Genomic DNA, 22,994 nt, shown 5'->3' on the forward strand with positions numbered 1-22,994 from the left:
GGGTAGCTGTTAAAAGAGAGATAAGGAAAACACCACTGATACTCTCAAATACAGTAGTGTGGCTTCAGGCAGGGATACACTTTCCTGTTTCTGTATTACAATGGCAAATCGTCTGGGTCAACAAAAATACAATGATTGTTAACTTAAAAGTAAAACTTTATACCCTAGAGGATTCTTTATGCCACTACTTCCACGTTCAAAGACTGGTTAAGTGTAGTGTCATGAGTCAGGTGTAGGTGGAGCAGCAGCCCCCATATTCTCAGGCCAGCTTATCTTATCACTATGAAGGAGAGGTGGTGGTGGAAGCAGTTGGGTTGGGATGCACATGATGATGGGATATAAGATGAGGACAGTCACTCAGAAGAGTACGAAATGAGCCGGGGCTGTGGCTCACACCTGTAATCCCAGCATTTTGGGTGGCCAAGGCAGGCGGATCACGAGGTCAGGAGATCGAGAACACCCTGGCTAACACGGTGAAACCCCGTCTCTACTAAAAATACAAAAAATTAGCTGGGCGTGGTGGCAGGCACCTGTAGTCCCAGCTACTCGGGAGGCTGAGGCAGGAACATGGCGTGAACCCGGGAGGCGGAGGTTGCAGTGAGCTGAGAGCGCCACTGCACTCCCTCCAGCCTGGACAACAGAGCGAGACTCCGTCTCAAAAAAAGAAAAAAAAAAGAAGAGTATGAAATGATGATGATTAGGGGCCAAGTGAAATCAAGTCAGGGTTACTTTCTTAAAATAGCCTTGTCTCTTTTTTTATTTGAGACAGGGTCTCACTCTGTTGCCCAGCCTGGAGTACAGTGGCATGATCTTGGCTCACTGTAACCTCTGCGTTCCCAGCTCAAGCCACCTTCCGACCTCAGTCTCCTGAGTAGCTGGGACTACAGGCACATGCCACCAAGCCTAGCTAATTTTTGTACTTTTTTGTAGAGATGGGGTTTTGCTACATTGCCCAGTCTGGTGTTGAACTCCTGGGCTCAAGCAATCTGCCCACCTCAGCCTTCTAAAGTGCTGGGATTACAGGCATGAGCCACTGCACCCAGCTTGGTTTTTTATTTTTTCTTTTTTCTTATCCCCACTGTCCCTATACAAAGTAGACCTGTTGGTGAGAAGATGGCTGAGACATGTACAATGGAAGGCGAGTTGGTAAGTTTAATGTAGAAAATGGGGAAAACCCACTTACTTAGGATTAATTCTGTAGGTCATGTGCTTGTTAGGCACAGTAGGGAACACAAAGAAGTACATGACATAGTCCTTGCCCTCAAAACAGCTCAGTCTTGTAGGGAACAATAACATATGTGAAAAAAAAAAATTAACAAGAACGGAAGAATGTCTTAGGCTTAGAAGAGTAAAGAAAATCTTAAGATGCTGGATGGTGAAATACTTGAAGAGGAAAAATAGCAAACTTCATATTTAGGTTGGATGACATGAAACTGCCAATACTTGACTCTTCTTTACCTCTAGTCATCTAACATAAGCCCGTATTATAAACTACCATTAATTTAACCTGATGTTTGATACATCAGGTGTATTAAATGCACTTCTGACTGCCATCTCAGTGGACGGCAGCGCTCTCACTGACAGCAGAGTTTAACCTAATGGTAGTTTATTTGAAGGAGGAAGATACATACACTCGAGCTGACAAGGAAGCTTGTTGCAGATCTTATGGGAATGGGCCCTCCCGCCTCCATATTAAGTAGATGGGCACCAAACATGAGAATAGCATATACCGCCCGAGGACGCTTATGCATCCTTCTGAAATTGGATCATTAAGTTCCATGTTGTTAAATCGTACGTTTTCATTTACTTACATTGATGATATCAGCATTAGCCACTGAATCAATCTGCTGAAGGACTGTGGATGGTGGCACGTAAGAACCAGCCACTAGAGCCTGGGACCCGACTTCTTCCAGGAAACGCTCAGAAGACTCCACTGACATTAGGTATCCAGCTTTCAGCTTGTTCCTGTGCAATAAAAGGCAGAAGTCAGTTTTACAGAGCTACAGAGCAAGGCAATTATTATTTTTTTTCTGGATGGTAGCGAGGGGCTGCGAACATCAAAGCTTTATTGAATAGATATAGTAACGGCGTGTCTCCCTCTTCCTGAATTCCCCAAGAAGAACGGCGCTCCCTTCTCTGGAACATGACACTAAAACAGTAAGTCTGAAGGGAAGAAATCTCGTCAGGGTTGCCAAAGTGTCCAATTGAGGGCCCACTTTGGCCTCCATTTGTGGGTCCATATGCTGCTACAGATTTGAGTGAGACAGCTGGAGAGCTCCCTAATGCTTCCCAAGGCCTCTGGATCTGGTTGTGCAATCTGGATCCTCTACACGTCACTGGCCAGTCGCAGCATGCTCTTTTTCCTGCCTACTGGCACAGTGAGGAAGATCTCTCTGCTGTCAGTGAGAGGGTTGCCATCCACTGAGATGGCAGTCAAAAGTGCATTTAATACACCTAACGTATCCAACATCATAGCTTGGCCCAGCCTACCTCCTATGTGCTCAGAACACTTACAATAGCCTGCAGTTGGGCAAAAGTCATCTAACATAAGCCCATTTTATAAGAAAGTATTGATTATCTCATGTACTGTATATCACTAGCCTAGGAAAAGATCAAAATTCAAGGTATAGTCATATACTACATAATGACGTTTTTGGTCAATGATGGACCACATATATAATGGGGTCCCATAAGATTATTAGGGAGCTGAAAGATTCCTATTACTTAGTGACAACATAATGCTGTAGTGCAATTTTAAAAAAATAAATTTCACGTAGCCTATGTTTACAGTGTTTAGCATCTACAGCAGTGCACAGTAATGTCCTAGGCCTTCCCATTTACTCACCACTCACTCACTGACTCACTTGAAAGCAGGAGTTTTTGGTCCTGCCAGCTCCATTCATGGTAAATGTCCTATAATGGCATATTTTTTTTAATCTTTTGTGCTTTATTTTTACTGTACCTTTCCTATGTTTAGATGCACAAATACTTACCATTGTGTTATAACTGCCTACAGTATTCAGTATATAGTGCATGCTGTACAGGTTTGTAGCCTAGGAGCCACAGACTATAACACAGACCTATGTGTGTAGTAGGCTATACCACCTACATTTGTGTAAGTACACCATGAGGTTCACACAGTGATGAAACCACCTAACACCACATTTCTCGTAACGTATCCCCATTGTTATGTGACCCATGACTGGAAGCTGAAATTGCGATGGTATTGCTCTGTAGCCAGGTTGAAAAACTGTAAGGTGATCCATGGCAAGCTGGGGACAGTGTGTATTATCAACCTACCTTCTGGCTGCTAGAGTGTGCAGACTAGGGATCTTGAAGACCCTTCTGTCAAACTGGGGTGTCACCACAGACAACTCCACCTGGCCCACGGCTGGGGTCACAGTGTCATAAAGGTCACAGTCTTGACCTTTTCCTTTTGCCTTTTCCTTGTATGAACTGGGTTCTCTTCTTGGATGGAGGATACCTTTCGATGCTTACAGTTTGAAGATTCTCATGTTTATTTTCTTCTTATGCTACCATTTCACTTGTATTACCTGTGAGTTTTGGCAGGTTTCGGGGGTGTCTGAAAGAGCTTCTGCTGTCTATTTCTGCGGTATCCACTTCAGCTGTTGCTGCCTCTTTTAGGGCCTGTTAGTTTCCACCAAGGGTGAAGTAGAGTCAAGCCAGTTCCTCTTATGCAGTGAAACAGGGCAATTTTAAGGTATTCGCCCCAAAACTCTTCAACGTGTTTTTGGTAAACAGGCAAACTAACAACTTACAGTGCTAATGGCCTCCATTCTATTTCTTCAGTTCACCAAGTACTGTACTGTATACATTACTATTTGGAAAGCTGTCAGTACAAAACTGTACTGAATAAACACCAGAGATTGCTTTCTGATTTTGGACTAGAACTTGGATCTAGGTAAAACTATTTTAACGTGAGGTTTTGATTAGTGAAGCAACTCCTGCCTCTTGCTGAGATTTGTCTCAGTGAGCACAAGGTATGATTAAAAAGGCAGGTGGGGAATTTTGTAGTGTGCTCAGCATAACAAAACTTAACAATACTAATGGAAACAGAAATGACTAAAAAGTTGTTCCATCCTGGGTTGTAATTCACCCTGTCATACTTCCCCTGTGGGCAATACTAAATGATCATAACAACCACTGGAGTTGCAAAATTCACATTTTGAATTGTCCTAAGTAGATGGAGTCAAACTTAAATGTCTTAAACTGCTATATGAAAATGCAGATTGATTTCCAACTTTGTCCCAAGTCTTTCTTTTAGAGAAACCCTCGAACTACTAATGAATTAGGAGTGTTGTTAACACCTTCAATCTGGACAGTGGGGATTTAAAAATTGCCAAAAAGCAGACAAATATTTTAGTCTTTCTTATAAAACAAAACAAAATCAGATCTGTTTTGGGTATAAATCAGTAATGAAGAAAGAAACTATTGTAGAATAGGTACTCTTACATACTGGTGGTATGATTAGAAACTGGTACAATCTCTTTAGATTTGTGACTTAGAAATATATACCTTTTTTTTTTTTTTTTTTTTTTTTAAGAGACAAGGTCTTGCTCTGTTGCCCAGGCTGGAGTGCAATGGCATGATCTTAGTTCACTGCAACCTCAAACTCCTGGGCTCAAGCAATCCTCCTTCCTCAGCCTCCTGAGTAGCTGGGGCTACAGGCACACACCAACACACCTGGCTAGTTTTAAATATCTTTTTGTAAAGACAGGGTCTTGCCACATTACCCAGGCTGGCTGAACTCCTGGCCTCAAGCGATCCTCCTGCCCTAGCCTCCCAAAGTCCTGGGATTACAGGTGTGAGCAACTGCGCCTGGGCAAATGTATTATTTAAATATACACACATATATGCACTCTAACATGGAGCCTTTCATTATGTTTATAACTCTTTAACTCAGTTGGGAATCTACACCAAGAAAGTAATATGAAATACAAAAATATTTTAAGCCCAAAGATATCTTTATAACTGCAGAAAACGCACAAGTGTATTTTGACACACCAATGAATATTGTTTAAATTTTTAGTAATTTGAATCAATGAAAATATAGAATCATTGGTAGGGAATCAGATTATTTTTGTCTTTTATTTGTAATTTTCAAACTTCTATAATAAGGATGCTATTTAAATAGGATAAAAAAGTATACAGATGGTCCTAACTTACGATGGTTTAACTTATGATTGTTTGACTATATGACTGGTTTATCAGGGTATTAAATGCGTTTTTGATTTATGGATTTCTCAGGATGTAACCCCAGTGTAAGTCAAGCAGCATCTATATATACAATATTAACAATTATGTTTAAAAATGTGTGATCAATAAACTAAGAAAAATGTTAACAATTATTCTCTAATTTTTGTGGAGACAAGGTCTTGCTATGTTGCCCAGACTGGTCTCAAACTCCTGGTCTCAAATGAACCACCTGCCTTGGCCTCCCAAAGTGCTGGCATTATAGGCGTGAGCCACTGTGACTGGTCAAAATGTTAACAATTATATCTTTAGGTGGTAGGATATGGGGATGTTTCCCTTTTTATGCTTTTTGTGCTTCTCAGTCCTTATGAGCATATATTGTAATATTGTTATAATATGAAAAGAATACAACTTTCAAATAACAAAAACATAAAACACAGTTAACACGGAGACTTACTTGGCAGCTTGGACATCTGTGTTGGAAAGGTTTCCTTGAGCTATTGTTTTGACTTGATTATACGCAGCCTTGATTACCTAGGACAGATAAGTAAAAGTTGGTCATCTGTGGTCAGTACCAGAGTCTCCTGCAGCACTGACACGCTTCTTTACTGAGGCAAAGACACAGATGGAAGGTTAGTTCCAGACAAACAGCACAGTGTCCACGTGGAATGCTGTCATCACTATGGGTTCCTTATTCTTCCTATGTTCATAAAGCAGCTGTTTGTACACAATCCTTCTGCCCCAGCCTCCCAAGAAGCTAGGACTACAGGTGCATCCTACCAGGCCTGGCTAATTTTTTAGTTTTTAGAGATGTGTGGGCTCAAGTGATCCTCTCACCTCAACCTCCCAAAGTGTTGGGATTATAGGTGTGAGCCACCACACCCGGCCAAACACATAGATTTCTAATCACCCATAAAGAATAAGCACCTTTAAAACTTCTCCAGACTCTTGCAGTGTCATGCCATTAATACTGCTATCTCTTACTATTCACTAAGAAGAGAGTAGTAATCCATACACAGCCAATTTGTAAGGCTTGTCCATACTTACTAAGCCAGAGTCAAGAAGGAATCTGAATCCTTGTATGGTATTTAAAAAAAGAAAGAAAGAATAAAGTTCCAGGGATGTGGGTACTTGGTAAATATTTGTTGAATAAGTAAATAAATCTGGCCATGATTTTCTCCATCCCAATGCTGGCTGAGTCTGCTACTTATTTTTCCCTCTGATCACCTAAATTCTAGGACCTCTGTTTCCCCTTCATTTTTGCTGCCCATTTTCATAGCCACACCCCAGACCTGATCATAGCCTAGATTTGCATACCTCTGAAGTCCTCAATTCTAAGACCCCGATCTCAGTCTTTAATTTCACTATCCTTATTCTTCCACTTTATCAAGATCTCTAGTTCCTTGACTTGTCCAGTCTTTCAATTTATCAGGCCCCCTCTGGCTTCACTTCTCTATTGAGCCTAGATCCCTGAATCATCCTTTTAATCACTCTTGCCAATGCTCCAATGCTCCCAACTCCCTTGCTATATCCTCATACTTCTGACCTGCCCACTTTGCAGGATTCCAACCTGGGATTAACTCTAATACCTACCTCCTCCATTTCTCCATTACGCTTGTGAATGCAACGGAGGAAAAATTACATGACAGTGCTGACTGACTGTACTATGAATTTGTGGTCGCTGATTTCAAGGATACACCTATACTACAGCGAATACCCACTTTTTGTGTACCTCACTATTTGTCCCAAACTTCCCTTTTCTTTAAACTTTCCTCCCTTCTCTGTCAAAACATGACTTAGCCTCCTGTCTCACTGAGGCGTTACTTCCCCATATTCCCAGTATCTTCCAATATTAGCCTGTCTGTAAGGCTAAACAGTCCACTTGTGTGCTGGATCCCACGTATTCCTTTCTCAGACTTGAGCCATTTATAATTTTCTGTCTCCGATAACTGCTCCGATCTTTTTGTTCAGTCTGAATGTCTCTTTCAACTTAATCTGTGTAAACTCTCCTAAAACAGCCTGCTCCTTGAATGTCTAAGCTCCACTAGCCTACACCAACCTCTCATTTCTTGTCATTCATTCCTTAATCACTACACATTTTAGCCAGTTTCCACTACTCTAGTCAAAACTGTTAAGATCACCCATGATGTCCCAGTTTGCTGAAACTACCAGACTTCTCAGTGGTAATGAATGTTATTTCACTGTGGGTCAAAATGGTGTCAAACATTCTCTCTTTCCTAGCCTTCAAATATAACAGCTTCTCTTTTTCTTTCTGTTTACCTGGGCCATTTTTCTTAGCCACTTGCTCCTTAAATGGTGTTCTTTCCCAGAAACTGAGCTTTAGTTTTCTTTTCCTACAATCATTCATACATATCCCTGATTTCTACACAATCTCTATACTGAAGACTTGCAAATAAACATCTTGGCCTTCCCCTCTTCTGGGTTCTCAATTTAGATGTTTCAGAGCCAACTCAATGCAACTTGTCCAACCAGAACCAAAATTTCAAGTAGGCAATTCTCTCCTCTTTCCTGGAAGCATTAGTATACATGTGTAAATTTCCCTATAGCAGATAATGCTTCAATGATATCATACTATACAGAGCTCTGATAAGTTATTGCACTGCATTCAAACACTCCATATTTTAACTGAAAACATGTTCATGGCCGAGGGGGAAAATAACTTGTTAATGAAAGAAGTTTGGTGAGTATGCAACTTACATCTCCAGCAGCTGTGGCCTGGGAGATAGTATAAATCCCGAAGAGTCCAGAATCTGAGTAACTGGCATTAAATGCGGAAACCTGAAAGATAATGAGACTTTACTGTATGATATTCTGCCAGGTAAAACAGGGCACGATTTCTTTTAAGTTTGCTTAGAAAAAACTTGGACCTTCACAGTATAAACAAAATAGGTTAATATTTTACTTAATCAGTTCTGTCAAGAACTAAAGTATTCTGTATCTTCAGAACTATCACGGCTTTGTTTCTTCATTTAAATATTTCTAAAATGACTGCTCCCTTTCCCTTATGCTGGGTATTTTCTAACCCTCTTTAGATGATTAAAGGTTAATGCAAACACGAATCCACAAATATTATTATTATAATACAGATGGGCTTTGGCATTAGGCAGACCTGGTTTCTTCTCTCTGCTGCTGGTAGGGACTTTTTCACCAATTTACTTTTATTTCTCTTATACACTCAAGTCAAAAAGTTAAGAGAAAAATTTCTGCTTAGTGGTCATTATCCAGATGTCCAAGGTATCAAGAGTTTAGCCTCTGAATAACAGGGATATTGCTATCTAGTTTGAGCAGAGCTTTTAGCTCTCTAGGGTGAACCCGATTTACAGTGATTATGTGGACCATTTATGTAAAAATTACCTGAGTTCTTATTAAAAATACAAACTTTCAGCTTCCTGAAATGGACTTACTGATTCAGGTCCCTGTGGATGTAGCCTGGGAGCCCAGATTTTTAACAAGTGTTCCAGGTGATTCTTATGTACATTAAACTTGGCGAACCATTGGCTCAGTCCATGTAAAGCATAAGAATGGACTTCAATTTCTTTTTTTTTTTCTATTTTTTGAGACAGAGTCTCGCTCTGTCGCCCAGGCTGGAGTGCAGTGGCACGATCTTGGCTCACTGAAACCTCCGCCTCCTGGGTTCAAGTGATTCTTCTGCCTCAGCTTCCCAAGTAACTGGGACTACAGGTGTGCGCCACCATGCCCAGCTAATTTTTGTATTTTTAGCAGAGACGGGGTTTCACTGTGTTAGCCAGGATGGTCTCGATCTCCTGACCTCGTGATCCGCCTGTCTTGGCCCCCCAAAGTGCTGGGATTATAGGCGTGAACCACCGCAGCTGGCTTGGACTTCAATTTCTTTAATTGTAATTCTGAGGCCATCCTATTTATACTCCAAATTTCTGGCCAAGTTCTGAACTAGGAATTTCTATTAAATTACTTTATTGGATTAGGAGAGATGGGGATTTCACCATGTTGGCCAGGCTGGTCTCGAACTCCTGACCTCAAGTGATCCGCCCACCTCAGCCTCTCAAAGTGCTGGGATTTTAGTCGTGAGCCACTGTGCCCAGCCTCTCATTTTTCTTTTTAAATTTAATCTCAAGTTGGAAGAGTGAGTCTGTAAAAATTTCTTGGTGTTCATCTTGTCCACTTGGTTGGAAAACAAAGAATAGTGAGATTCAGGAAGTAGCCACAAGAACAGAAGGGGACAAAAGAAAATCTAGAAAAAAAGACTAGTTAGAATCCAGGGGAAAGTTTAATATCTACAACTTCATTCTAAAGGGAACGGATATGTGGATTCCCTTTATTTCTAAGCATTAAATTCCTTTTTCTATATGACTAATGACAAGTAATAGACAAAGTAGAAAAGCCAGTGAGTTTTTGATAGACCCTCAAATATACTAAAATCAAGCCTGGCTATCTCTTCAATTGTACAAAGATTTTCTGTGTGTTTGTCTTACTTTTTAAGAGTAGATTATCAGAATTACATCTTAAATACTGAGCCTTTGAAAGCAAAAGGAGAGATACCAACTGTTCAGACTCACATCAAATGGCTGCTGAGTTGCTTTGGCAACAGCCTGGTGCAGATGGCTGGTGGTGTTGCTGCCCCTCTTGACATGTGGCCCAGCACCGAGGACATGCTGAAGAACACTAAATGCATTTGCCTCTGCACTTCCCGCGACAGCACTTTCTGCTACAAGAGCAGCATGGACAAGACTGTCTCCATTCTGTTCTCGGATTTCACCTGGGGCCAGGTTAAGGATAGAAGGAAGAAGAAAATGGCTTGTTCACCATTGGTTTCATTCTTCACTATTTCCTAAAACACAGTATTGACCCACGAGTCTTTTCTGTGGCTCCATGCTTTCCCCATACCATCCTGTCCCCAAATACACACAAAACATATGCTTAAAATACAACATCCAAGTCATCCGATTCTACGCCGAGACTGTTGAATAGTAAATATTCAGGCCTATTCCACCTCGACATGCTATTCTAGTGGGGAAACGCCCTTCTGACAAATTAACCCTAATAGAATGAAATGCTTACCTCCACGGTATTTGGCCTTCACACCAGATAAACCAAACCCACCCCTCATGTTGAGAAACTGTTCAGCAACTTGCTTTAGAACAGGATGACTCACACCTGTTTCAACAAAAGTAAAAACAAAGCTAGAACCAGAATTACTAAAACACAATCGTAAAATATTTTTTCTTTGTTTTAAAAATATGATTGTAAAATCCGAACATTACAGAAATAAGTAAGTCTTCTTGCCATAATGCCACTCTTCCAGAGATACCCAGTTTACTATAGTTTACTATTACTAAACTATTTACTATATACTTAGTATTACTATTCATCTAGAATTTTTTTGTGTAGTTAATATTATCCTCAATTTATTTCTAAAATGGTATCATTCTACTGATGTTGTTTCTAACTGATCTTTCATAATTTAAAAATTTCTAAGTGTTTAGTCTATATCAAATATTTAATGGTTATAAAGAATCCCTTTCTATGGCTGTACCACCATTTATTTGATCAGTCCCCTCCTGAGGGACGTTAGCATGTTTCTAATAGTTGGCTCTTAAAACAACACTGCATTGTCCATCAAAGAACACTATATCAAGAAAGTAAAAAGAGGACCCATGAAATGCAGGAAAATATTTGCAGATAATATATCTGCTAACAGCTTGAGTATCCAAAATATATAAAGAACCTTTACAACTCAACAATTAAGAAAAAAACCCAATTAAAAAATAGGCAAGACTTGAACAGACATTTCTCCAAAGTCGACTGGGCACGGGGGCTCACACCTGTAATCCCAACAGTTTGGGAAGCCGAGGCAGGTGGATCACCTGAGCTCAGGAGTTCGAGACCAGCCCAGCCAACATGGTGAAACCCCATCTCTACTAAAATTACAAAACTTAGCCAGGAATGGTGGCGTGCACCTGTAATCCCAGGTACTTGGGAGGCTGAGGCCAGAGAATTGCTTGAACCTGGGAAGTGGAGGTGGCAGTGAGCTAAGATTGCACCATTGCACTCCAGCCTGGGCGACAGAGAAAGCCTCTGTCTCAAAAAACCAAAAAACAAATAAGTTATACAAATGGACAAAAAAAGCACATGAAAATATGTTCAATGTCATTTGTCATTAGGGAAATACAAACCAAAACCACAACAACCACTTCCCACCCAGTAGGATGGTCATGGTCAGAAAGACAGACAGTAAGTGTTGGTAAGGATGTGGGGAAATTGACACCTTTGTGCATTACTGGTGGGAATGTACAATGGTGCAGCTACTTTGGAAAACAGTCTGGCGGTTCCCCAAATGGTTAAACAGAGTTGCCATATGTCCTGGCAATTCTATTCTTAGACATAACCAAACGAACTAAAAACAGGTGTCCTAAGAAAAATGTACACATGAATGTTTATATTTACGACAGCCAAAAGGTGGAAACAACCCAAATGCCAATGAATGAAGAAACAAAATGTGGTAATGGAGTATTCTTGAGCCATAAAAGGGAATGAGACATTGACACATGCTCCAATATGGATGGACCTTGAAAACGTTATGCTAAGTAAGAAAAGCCAGTTACAAATGGCCACATACTGTATGATTCCATTTATATGAAATGTCCAGAACAGTCAAATCTATAGAGACAAAATAGATTATTGCTACTTAGGAGGCTGAGGTCGGAGGATCACCTGGGCCTAGGAGTTCAAGTGAGCTATGATTGTGCCACTGTGCTCCAGCTTGGGCAAAAGAATGAGACCTCCATGTCTTAAAAAAAAAAAAAAAGTAGATTAGTGCATGCCACAGGCAGGGGGAAGATGAGAATGGGGAATGACTGCTAATGGGTATGGGGCTTTTGGGGGGGATGATAAACACACCCTGAAATTAGGTAGTGGTAATAGCTAATTTATTAAAAACCACAGAACTATACACTGCAACGGTGAATTTTATGGCATGTAAATAATATCTTAAGCTGTTATTTGCAAAACAAAACAAAAAATATTACAAATGATATTCTCATGCAACTATTTTGTAAACTTGACCTAATGTTTCTGTAAGACAAATTCTTAAAAGTCACTGGGTCCACGAGTATAAACATTTAGAATTTTATTTTTTTGAGACAGAGTCTCGCTCTGTCGCCCATGCTGGAATGCAGTGGCATGATCTTGGCTCACTGAAATTACTGCCTCCCGGGTTCAAGCGATTCTCCTCCTCAGCCCCCCGATAGCTGGGATTACAGGCTTGAATCACCATGCCCGACTAATTTTTGTATTTTTAGTAGAGACGGGGTTTTCACCAGGTTGGCCAGGCTGGTCTTGAACTCCTGACCTCAGGTGATCCGCTCATCTCAGTCTCCCAAAGTGCTAGGATTACAGGCGTGAGCCACCATACCCAGCCTAGAATTTTAACAGATATATTCAAAAAGATCTCCCAAAATGTACTAGTTTATATTCCTACTAACAATTTGTGAGAGTGCCTATTTCTCCATACTCTGGTTAACTCTGGGCAGTGTCTTTTAATTTTTAATTTTAATTTAAATTTTAATTTATCTTTTAATTTTGCCAATATCACAGATTAAAATTTTCTTAATTATTAGTGAGGCTGATCATTTAAAACAAAGATAGTTGGCTACACATATACAAACACATTTCTCCCATGAACTGTCTGCTCATGCCCTTTGCCTGTTTTTCTAGTAAGCTGTACTTCCTTTTAAAAAACAGTCTGTAAAAGCTCTTTGCTTTGAGAAATTCACCTTTGTCACAGGTTTTACAAATACTGTAAAGAATTTAAAGCCAGAGGTTTACAAATTTAAATGGTGGATTCTACTTTCCAAAACAAATGACTAGCAATTAAAATCCTATGATATATTGCCTGTCTGACATAAATAGAAGGCTGAAATTTTCAAATTTTGTTCAATCCTATGTTCATGTAATTAGTTTAAGGAATTGCTCTTAAGGAAGCAAACTGATAGGCAGGCAATACTCAACTTACCAAGTCCAATCAAAGCCATTCTTGCACTTGTGAAATGGTTCTGAACGAAGTAATGTAACTGGGGAAGTTAAAAACACTATTAGGTTATATTAGCATAAATACAAAAAGCTGTAAAAACATAAAAGTACAGTTTGGAAGAAAATCCTTAGCCTTATATAAATAGCTGCTGTAATACACTACATGGTACTGAGGTTAATTACCCTGGGATTTTATTATAAAAACCATTGCTTAAAAGAACTAGAACCTAATTGTGGTCATGGTTGCACAACTCTGTGAATATAATGAAAATCACTGAATTGTGTACACTTTAAATAGGTTGTATAGTATGGTGAATTACATCTCAATAAAGCTGTTATTTATAAAAGGAATAAAAAGAGGCTGGGTGCCTCCCAGCACTCTGGGAGGCCAAGGCTGGCAGATTGTTTGAGGTCACGAATTTGAGACCAGCCCGGGCAACACTCTGAAATCCTGACTCTACTAAAAACGCAAAAATGAGCCAGGCGTGGTGGTGTATGCCTGTAATCCCAGCTTCTTGGGTGGTTTGAGGTACGAGAATTGTTTGAACCCAGGAGGCAGAGGTTGCAGTGAGCTGAGATCGTGCCACTGCATTCCTGCCTGGGTGATAGAGCAAGACTCTTGTCTCAAAAAAAAAAAAAGGAATAAAAAGAAATTAGAGCATACACTGGCCTAAACTTGAAAAAATGGACTATAATTTTTATTATAATGTAGCTTACGTAGTGTATCAGGTTTCTTTTGTGTTTATATAGGTAGTAATGGAGCACTATTAACATTCTATAACAGGGCTAACAGAGTTTTACCACAACACCCTTCTCGTCCATCTTTGAAGCCAATCTCTACAAAGCTTTTCTGACCATGAAGTCATTGTCTATACCAGGGTGTCCAAACTGTATGATCACAGAATTACTCAGAGAGCTTGAAAAACAAAAACGGTCATTGTCCCCCATTCTTGGGACTTACCCTACAGACTGATACAAAATATTAAATGTGGAATCCTAGAATTCTTATTTAAAACCAACGAACTACCCATCCATCCAGTCAAACACTTAGGGGATCTGAAGATTGGCGAGACTTGGTAATCACTGGTTTATACTATTACCTTAGGCTTAATATACAAAAGTAGGGCTAAAACTTGTACTTTAAACAGAAATGCTATCCCTTCCAGATGGGTGAAAATTGGTTTGGGGTAACTAAGAAAAAAAAACTCACTACTTTTATGTATAAGGTACAAATATACAGTACATAAACTGTATCTGTATCTGTAGTATTAAAAATAAGAGGTTTAGAAAAAAATGGCTTGAAAGGCTCCTCAGGAAGGAAAGTGATAACGTTTGAGAATCACTGGGCTAAAGTAATGAAACTGAGCTTTTAATCAATTTATCATAATCCATGCCCTACAATGAATGGTGTCTATATCTATAGAGTCACCTTAGAAAGTCATACTCTTTTTCTATTGATGTTTTTCTATTGATGCTGCTATTGCTCAAAGTATTCTAGCGCCAATTTCTTTAGTTTCCTTTAGCCTAGGGACACATTTAAAAAATACTATTAACTTTGAGATAACCAAGTTATCACAGTTAACACCTTGGTATTTGTCTAAATGCATACATACATACCTTTTGTTAAAAAAAAAAATGGGACCTTTTGGGATGTCCTATTTCGTCAATTGCCTTTATGTGACAATATGCTGTAAGTTTTACATATCAACTAATATTTTGGAATGGTTGAATACTGTTCCATTCTATAAGTTATTTAACTAGTTCCCTAATGCTGGATATTAACTTGTTTCTAATTTTTCACAATTATAAAACAATATTACAATAGCTATTCTTGTGGATAAACCTTTGCTATGTCTACTCTTTTAGCTATCTTAATGACACATCTTCATGAGGGTGAATTTGATTTCTAAAAAATTTCAAAACATTAGAGTCCAATCTTATGAAAAACTGCTGTCTGTTCAAGTTGGATGATATAAGTTAAAATTTCTAAATAAAAGTGCCATATGAACGGAAGGCATCAAATTATTAATTGATAAGTCAAAAAGAGAAGGGATACAGTTTAGTTTTCTGTAACAGCTAACTAGGAACGAAACGAGAATAAAAACCTTAAATTTTTGAGTCAGATATACTTTGAAGGTGTTGATAATTCCAAATTTTTCTCTTAATGTCTTTGGATAAAATTTGTTTTTGGGTCTGGGTGGAATAGGAAATGAAGATTATATGCACATACCTATACTTGTAGATTTAGCATTCAATGTTTCATGTTTTGGAAACTAAGTTATAAGATGCACATATGGCTGCGGCATGTGACAAATCCCAATAGCCAGCAAAGGGAGGCTGGTGTGCCAAAGAACATGAATGAGCGAGCGAGGATGGAACGGGAGCTAAGGAAGTGGGCTCAAGTCTTTTTTTTTTTTTTTTTTTTTTTGAGACGGAGTCTCACTCTGTCGCCGGGGCTGGAGTGCAGTGGCCGGATCTCAGCTCACTGCAAGCTCCGCCTCCCGGGTTCACGCCATTCTCCTGCCTCAGCCTCCCGAGTAGCTGGGACTACAGGCGCCCGCCACCTCGCCCGGCTAGTTTTTTGTATTTTTTAGTAGAGACGGGGTTTCACCGTGTTAGCCAGGATGGTCTTGATCTCCTGACCTCGTGATCTGCCCGTCTCGGCCTCCCAAAGTGCTGGGATTACAGGCTTGAGCCACCGCGCCCGGCCGGAAGTGGGCTCAAGTCTTATTTACGAATTCAGAGAGACTAAAGAGTTTTAGTCAAAGGACCTATTTTATATATATGTACGTATACACACACTTTTTTTTTTTTTTTTTAGAGACAGGGTCTTGCTATGCTGCCCAGGCTGCTCTTGAACTCCTCGCCTCAAGTGATCCTTCTGCCTCGGCCTCCCAAAGTGCTGTGATTATAGGGGTGAACCACTGGGCCCAGCCCCTATTATGCTACTTAAACATTTAAATACTGTTTAAAAAAGATACACAGGCTGGGTGCAATGGCTCATGCCTGTAATCCCAGCACTTTGAGAGGCAGAGGCAGGAGGACTGCTTGAGCCTAAGAGTTCAAGACCAGCCTAGGCAACACAGCAAGACCCCATATTTAAAACAAACAAACACAAAAGATACATACACACAGAAAAGGATTTAGAAGAAAATATACCAGGTATTAACATTGAGTGCCTTTAGGTGTGTGAGATGTTATCTTTTCCTTCATTTTGCTTGATTTTACTTTTTAATGATCATGTCCCTTTAGTCATGAAAACATTTCTTTTTTTTTTTTTTATGAAAACATTTCTTAAAGGATATACAAGAATTGCTCAGATAAAATTTTAGTTAAAAAGCAGGCGGATGAAAAAGCAAGCACGTTGAATTTCTTAAAGTTAGAAGATAAAAAGAAAAATTAACCAACAAACCTGAGATGGTAGATGTTCAATTTAATGTGAAAAACAAGCACATTTCAAAGTATGTTTTATTGGTACCTCCTCTGATGTCACTTTTCCAATCCTATAGTCAGGACAATACAAGGGATTAGCCAAGGCGTTCCGGTAAGCTGCTGCATGCAAATTTTCAATGACGTCTGTGAGATAAGTGAAGAAGCATTTAGGGAAATGCACTTTCAGTCAAGACAACGTTTTTAAACCTAGAAAGCAACAAGTCTATACAAATTTGGTCATCTTCTGGCATTCATATGTTAAGAGGACTTAAAATTATTATTATTTAACCTCTAGTAACTGCCAGTTTCTGTCAGTAGAATGTGCTAAGGAAAAAAAGAGATTACATGGCAACAGCTTCTATATACTGGAGTCTACCTAAACCACTTTTCTAACTTTAACCTAGCTGGTATCACTGGGAAGGTATATCGGCCTGGGTTTCAGGACGTCCCCATCTAGTTATGGTTTTGCTGTCATCTTGCCATGTGATCTAGCACAAGTCATTTGATCTGAATTTTACTGACTTCTAGGTTTCCTCTCTAGGTAATAAGGAGGTTGTCAGGCAGCTTTCAGGGGACCAATGTGAGCTTCCACTGGGACTTATTCCTCCGTGGCGCTTGGTGCTTTCCCTGCTTTCTTGCTTCAATGCCTTTTTGCCTGCAGTGTTTCCTTTAGTTGCTCATTACCTGGCAACTTCCCTATGCGAGGCACTGTGCTAGATGCTAGAAATACAGAGATGTGGAACATACAAGGCCTGCCCTCAAATTTTAAGACGAAAACCTGTGAAATGAAGTATTATGGGTGCAATATCGGCAGTGTGTCAAAAGTGCAACAGAAGTAAAAGGGAAGGGCAGTGGGAATTAGAAAACAATTAATACAAGTAACATGTGGGATCCATCTTACAGAATGAGCTGGTGTTTCCCAGGGGAAATCATTTGGGAACAGCAATTTAGGTGTAGGAAGCAGACAAAACAAAGGCATAAAGTATAACAATAATTTGATTCAAATGGGAATTGCAGCTGGGACGAGAAGAGGGTAGAGCATGAAGAGAAGTGGGCTGGTAAGATCATGCAAGGCCATATACGTATATGCTGTTTAGACTTTATCCCACAGCTAATAAGAAGGCTTACTTTCATGTCAGAAGGTCGCTGTAATGGCTGTGTGGGAGATGGACTCAAGATGTAAACCTGGAGGCAGAAACCAGCCAGGAGACCACACAGTAACTGTTCACACAGAATAGATGCAGGCTGGTGTCTCACTGCCGCCAGTGGGGAAGAAGCCACTCTGGACACATAGGTCATCTTTTCTAAAATTGTACTATTCTATCTATTTCTTCAGTAGAAATCCTGAGCAACAAAGATCATGCTCCTCTATGACACCAAGCATCACCATGAAATAACATCAGTCACCAGGCCAGCATGTGGAGGGGAGCCTGTCCCATGCTGAGCCACTGAGTTGACCTATTTCTGCTCTACCTGCACATTTCTGCTCCCACCAGAAGTTGAATGACTCCCAGGAGTCAGCAGCACTTGTTTATAGACTTGTATTACCAGTTGTACTTGTCAAGATTATATAATCAGACATTATATAAACATAAAATATAAAAGCAAAAAAGATTCCTACTTAAAAAAATTAAGTTACTTACTTTGGAAAGATTCAATAAAGAGCAGATGGCTAAACAATAATAGCAATACAACAGTAAACGATAATAGCAGCAGCAATAAACTGGTGCAGAATTTGGTGTAAGCGAAACAACTCTTAAAAATCATTGGGAGTCAGGCACAGTGGCTCACGCCTGTAAACCCAGCACTTTGGGAAGCTGAGGTGGGAGGATCACTTCAGCCCAGGAGTTCAAGACCAGCCTGGGCAATATAGTGAGACCTCATCTCTATTAAAAAAAAAAAAAAATTAGCAGGGTGTGGTGGTGTGCCTGTAGTCCCAGCTACTCAGGAGGCTGAGGTAGGAGGATCAACTGAGTCCAGAAGGTTCAGGCTGCAGTGAGATCATGCCACTGCACTCCAGTCTGGGCAACAAGCAACACCTTGTCTCAAAAACAAAAAAACAAAAACAAAACATTGGGAAGGAAACAGGAAAAACTTCTAGGATCCTACAATTTACTTACCATCAAACATGAAAAATGATTATAAATGTTTAGAAACAAAAGAATAACATATCTAAATAACAAATTTTTGAAAAATACATTTTCAAATTCAAGTAGTAAAACATTTGGCCAGGCATGGTGGCTCACACCCGTAACCCCAGCACTTTGGGAAGCTGAGATGAGTGGATCACTTGAGGCCAGGAATTCAAGACTGAACTCCAGCCTGACCGACATGGCAAAATCCTGTTTCTACTAAAAATACAAAAATGTAGTCAGGTGTAGTGGTGCACACCTATAATTCCAGCTGCTTGGGAGGCTAAAGCAGGAGAATTGTTTGAACCCAGGAGGCAGAGGTTGCAGTGAGCCAAAATTGTGCCACTGCACTCCAGCCTGGGTGACAGAGTGAGATTCTGTCTCAAAAGAATAAATAAATAAAAATAAAAAAATAAATTTTGACAGCATTTTTTTTTTCTTCTATAAATTGATATTCTAAAAAACCCAGTATCTTAGAAACAAATGTGATCTGGAAATGTACTTACGAGTCTGTGGATTCTGAAAGGCCACAGCTTTGTCAATTTTTAGCTGAGGCTGAAGGTCAGCTACTTCCCAACGACGAAATTCTGGTGCTGTGGTGACATTGAGCAGGAACTCCATTAGAATATCACTACAGAAGACATCGAGATAAGAATTACGAGTCAAAAATGTAAAACTAACATTTGAGATTCTACATAGCTGTAATGCTCTCAATGTGAAACTTTAGGCCTTGTGGTAAGCACAGTGTTTATGAGCAGTTTATGAAGAATAATCCAAAATGGAAGTCAGAGGCCATAAGGATGCATTACAAAGACCAGAAGTGAGCAGTTTAGCATTTCTTTCAAAGCAGAAGTCCTAAACACACACAGGTACTTACACATCACCCCGCAGGCATTCCACAGTGTAAGCCATGGTTTCCCTTGTTGCGGTCACACTGAATTAGAAAATAAACTACAGTAAATCATCTGAAGCAGGATAGTAAGCTTTCCCTTATAATCTTCTGTTGTATCAACCAATCCCTTCGGAAAGAAAATTTCTGAAATATAAAAGGTGTGAACGACAATACAACAAAACTCCACATACTCATCAACTAAAATTTAAAATTTTTTAAAAAACCAGGAAATATTTTATTTAAAAAAATATTTATTTAAAAAACCAGGAAATTTTTTAAAAAACCAGGAGTTATACTTGATATAAATGACGAATTGATGGGTGCTGACGAGTTGATGGGTGCAGCACACCAACATGGCACAAGTATACATATGAAACAAACCTGCACGTTATGCACATGTACCCTAGAACTTAAAGTATAATAAAAAAAAAAAAAACAGGAAATAATTCCACCCTAAAATGAGTGAAATCTGGTCACATGTTACAACACAGATGAACCCTGAGGACATTATGCTAAGTATAATAAGCCAGTCACAAAGGGACAAATATTGTATGATTCTACTTATGAGGTACTTGGAGTAGTCAAATTTGTAGAGACTGAAAAGACAACGGCAGTTGCCAGAGGCTGAGGGGAGGGGAGAATGAGCAGCCATTGTTTAACAGGAGTCAGAGTCTCAGGTGGGAGAAGATAGGAAAGTTGTGGAGATGAATGTTGGTGATGGTTGCTAAATGCCACTTAACTGCACACTTAAGAAAATGATAAATTTGGGCTAGGCGCGGTGGCTCACACCTGTAATCCCAGCACTTTGGGAGGCTGAGGTGGGCAGATCACTTGAGGTCAGGAGTTTGAGACCAGACTGGCCAACAAGGGGAAACCGTGGTCTCTACTGAAAACACAAAAATTAGCCAAGTGTGGTGGCATACGCCTGTAATCCCAGCTACTCAGGAGGATGAGGCAGGAGAATCGCTTGAACCCGAGAGGCAGAGGTTACAGTGAGCCAAGATCACACCACTGCACTCCAGCTGGGTGTGGTGGCTCACTTATGTAATCCCAGCACTCTGGGCTGAGGTGAGAGGATCACCTGAGGCCAGGAGTTCAACATCAGTCTGGGCAACATAGACCCCCATCAGTACAACAAATAAAAAATGAGCTGGGCATGGTGGCATGTGCCTGTAGTCCTAGCTACTTGGAAAGCTGAGGGAGAAGAATAGCTTGGGCCCAGGAGTTCGAGGCTGCAATAAGATATGTCTGCACCACTGCACTCTAGCTTGGACAACAGAGTAAGACCCTGTCTTTAAAATAAATAAATAAATAAGAAAGAAAGAAATGCTGTTTCTGTCCTGATTGTTCCACTGACCAGCTGTTCCCCAAGTCTCTCTTCTTCTCTTTGGGCCTTCCTACTCCTGAGACACAACAATATTGAAACTAGGCCAGTTAATAACCCGACAGTGGCCTCTAAGTATATAAGAGAAAGGAAGAGTCTCATGTCTCTCACTTTAAACCAGAAGCTAGAAAGGATTAAGTTTCTGAGGAAGTGAGGCAGGCATGTTAAAAACAGAGACAGGTCAAAAGCTAAGCCTCTTGCACCGGTTTAGTTCTTGAAGAAAACTAAAAGTGTCACTCCACCAAACACATAAAAGATATGAAAGTAAAACAGCCTTATTGCTGATAATAGAGTTTTAGTGGTCTGGATAGATCAAACTGCATTACCTTAAGTCAAAGCCTAGTCCAAAGCAATGCCCTAACTCTCTTCAATTATATGAAGGCTGAGAGAGGGAAGGTGCAGAAAAAAAGTCTGAAGCTAGTAGAGGTAAGTTCATGAGCTTTAAGGAAAGAAGCCATCTTCTTAATATAATAGTACACAGTGAAGCAGCAAATGCTGATATGGAAGCAGCAGAAAGTTATCCAGAAGATCTACATAAGATCATCCATGAAGGTGACTACACTAAACCACAGATTTTCAATGTTGGCAAAACAGCCTTACAATGGAAGAAGATGCTATCCAGGACTTTCATAGCTAAAGTCAATGCCTGGCTTCAAAGCTTCAAAGGACAGGCAGACACTTGTTAGGGACTAATGCGGCTGGTGACTTTAGGTTGAGGTCATTTACCATTCTCAAAATCCTACAGCCCTTAGGAATTATGCTAAATCTACTCTGCCTGTGCTCTGTAAATGGAACAAAAAAGCCTGGATGATAGTATATCTGTTTATAGCATGGTTGACGGAGTATTTTAAGCCCATTGCTCAGAAAAAAGATTCCTTTCAAAATACTACTGCTCACTGACAATGCATTTAGTCACCCAAGAGCTCTGATGCGGATGTAGAAGGAGACCGGTACTGTTTTCATGGCTGCTAATAGTACATCCCTTCTGTATCCCATGGATCTAGGAGTAATTTTATTTTCTTTTTTTTTTTTTTTTTTTTTTTAGACGGAGTCTCGCTCTGCCGCCCAGGCTGGAGTGCTGTGGCCGGATCTCAGCTCACTGCAAGCTCCGCCTCCTGGGTTTACGCCATTCTCCTGCCTCAGCCTCCCAAGCAGCTGGGACTACAGGCGCCCGCCATGTCGCCCGGCTAGTTTTTTGTATTTTTTAGTAGAGACGGGGTTTCACCATGTTAGCCAGGATGGTCTCGATCTCCTGACCTCGTGATCCGCCCGTCTCGGCCTCCCAAAGTGCTGGGATTACAGGCTTGAGCCACCGCGCCCGGCCAATTTTTATTTTCATCTCTTATTATTTAAGAAATACATTTTGTAAGGCTATAGCTACCACAGACAGTGAAGACGCTGATGGATCTGGGCAAAGTAAATTAAAAAACTTTCTGCAAAGGATTCACCATTCTAGACACCATTAAGAACATTTGTGACTCATGGGAGGATGTCAAAGTATCAACACTAACATGAGTTTGGAAGAAGCCAATTCCAACCCTCATGGATGACTCTGAGAGGCAAGACTTCAGAGGGAGAAGAAACTGCAAATATGGTGGGAGGAGCAAGAGAACTAGAAGTGGAGCCTGAAGATGTGACTGAAGGGCTGCAATCTTACGATAAAACTTGAACAGATAAGGAATTGCTTCTTATGGATGAGAAAAGAAAGTGGTTTCTTGAGATGGAATCTACTCCTGGTTGAAGATGCTGTGAACATTGTTGAAATGATAACAAATAATATTACATAATCTCCGTTGATAAAAAAGTGGTAAAGTTTGAGACAACTGACTTTAATTTTGAAAGAAGTTCTGTGGGTAAATGGCTAAAAACAGCATCTCATGCTACAGAGAAATCTTTCATAAAAAGAGTCAAT

The 22,994-nt window shown here is 40.1% G+C and overlaps 1 protein-coding gene across 1 annotated transcript in view; it reads right to left on the reverse strand.

Annotated features, from left to right (window-relative positions):
• The window catches only part of LOC117087515 (cytochrome b-c1 complex subunit 2, mitochondrial), a 31,340-nt gene that overhangs the window by 1,111 nt on the left and 7,235 nt on the right, over positions 1-22,994 (reverse strand). The window contains exons 5-13 of the mRNA XM_033217783.1: positions 19,684-19,740; positions 19,313-19,437; positions 16,721-16,818; positions 13,226-13,283; positions 10,273-10,368; positions 9,771-9,970; positions 7,933-8,013; positions 5,672-5,748; positions 1,812-1,965 (exon numbers count right to left, since the gene is read on the reverse strand). Of these exons, the coding sequence (XP_033073674.1) occupies positions 1,812-1,965; positions 5,672-5,748; positions 7,933-8,013; positions 9,771-9,970; positions 10,273-10,368; positions 13,226-13,283; positions 16,721-16,818; positions 19,313-19,437; positions 19,684-19,740 (946 nt within the window). The remainder of the gene's footprint in view (positions 1-1,811; positions 1,966-5,671; positions 5,749-7,932; positions 8,014-9,770; positions 9,971-10,272; positions 10,369-13,225; positions 13,284-16,720; positions 16,819-19,312; positions 19,438-19,683; positions 19,741-22,994) is intronic.

Source organism: Trachypithecus francoisi, unplaced genomic scaffold, assembly GCF_009764315.1.
Source record: "Trachypithecus francoisi isolate TF-2019V2 unplaced genomic scaffold, Tfra_2.0 Lachesis_group10, whole genome shotgun sequence".
Classification (NCBI taxonomy): Eukaryota; Metazoa; Chordata; class Mammalia; order Primates; family Cercopithecidae; genus Trachypithecus; species Trachypithecus francoisi.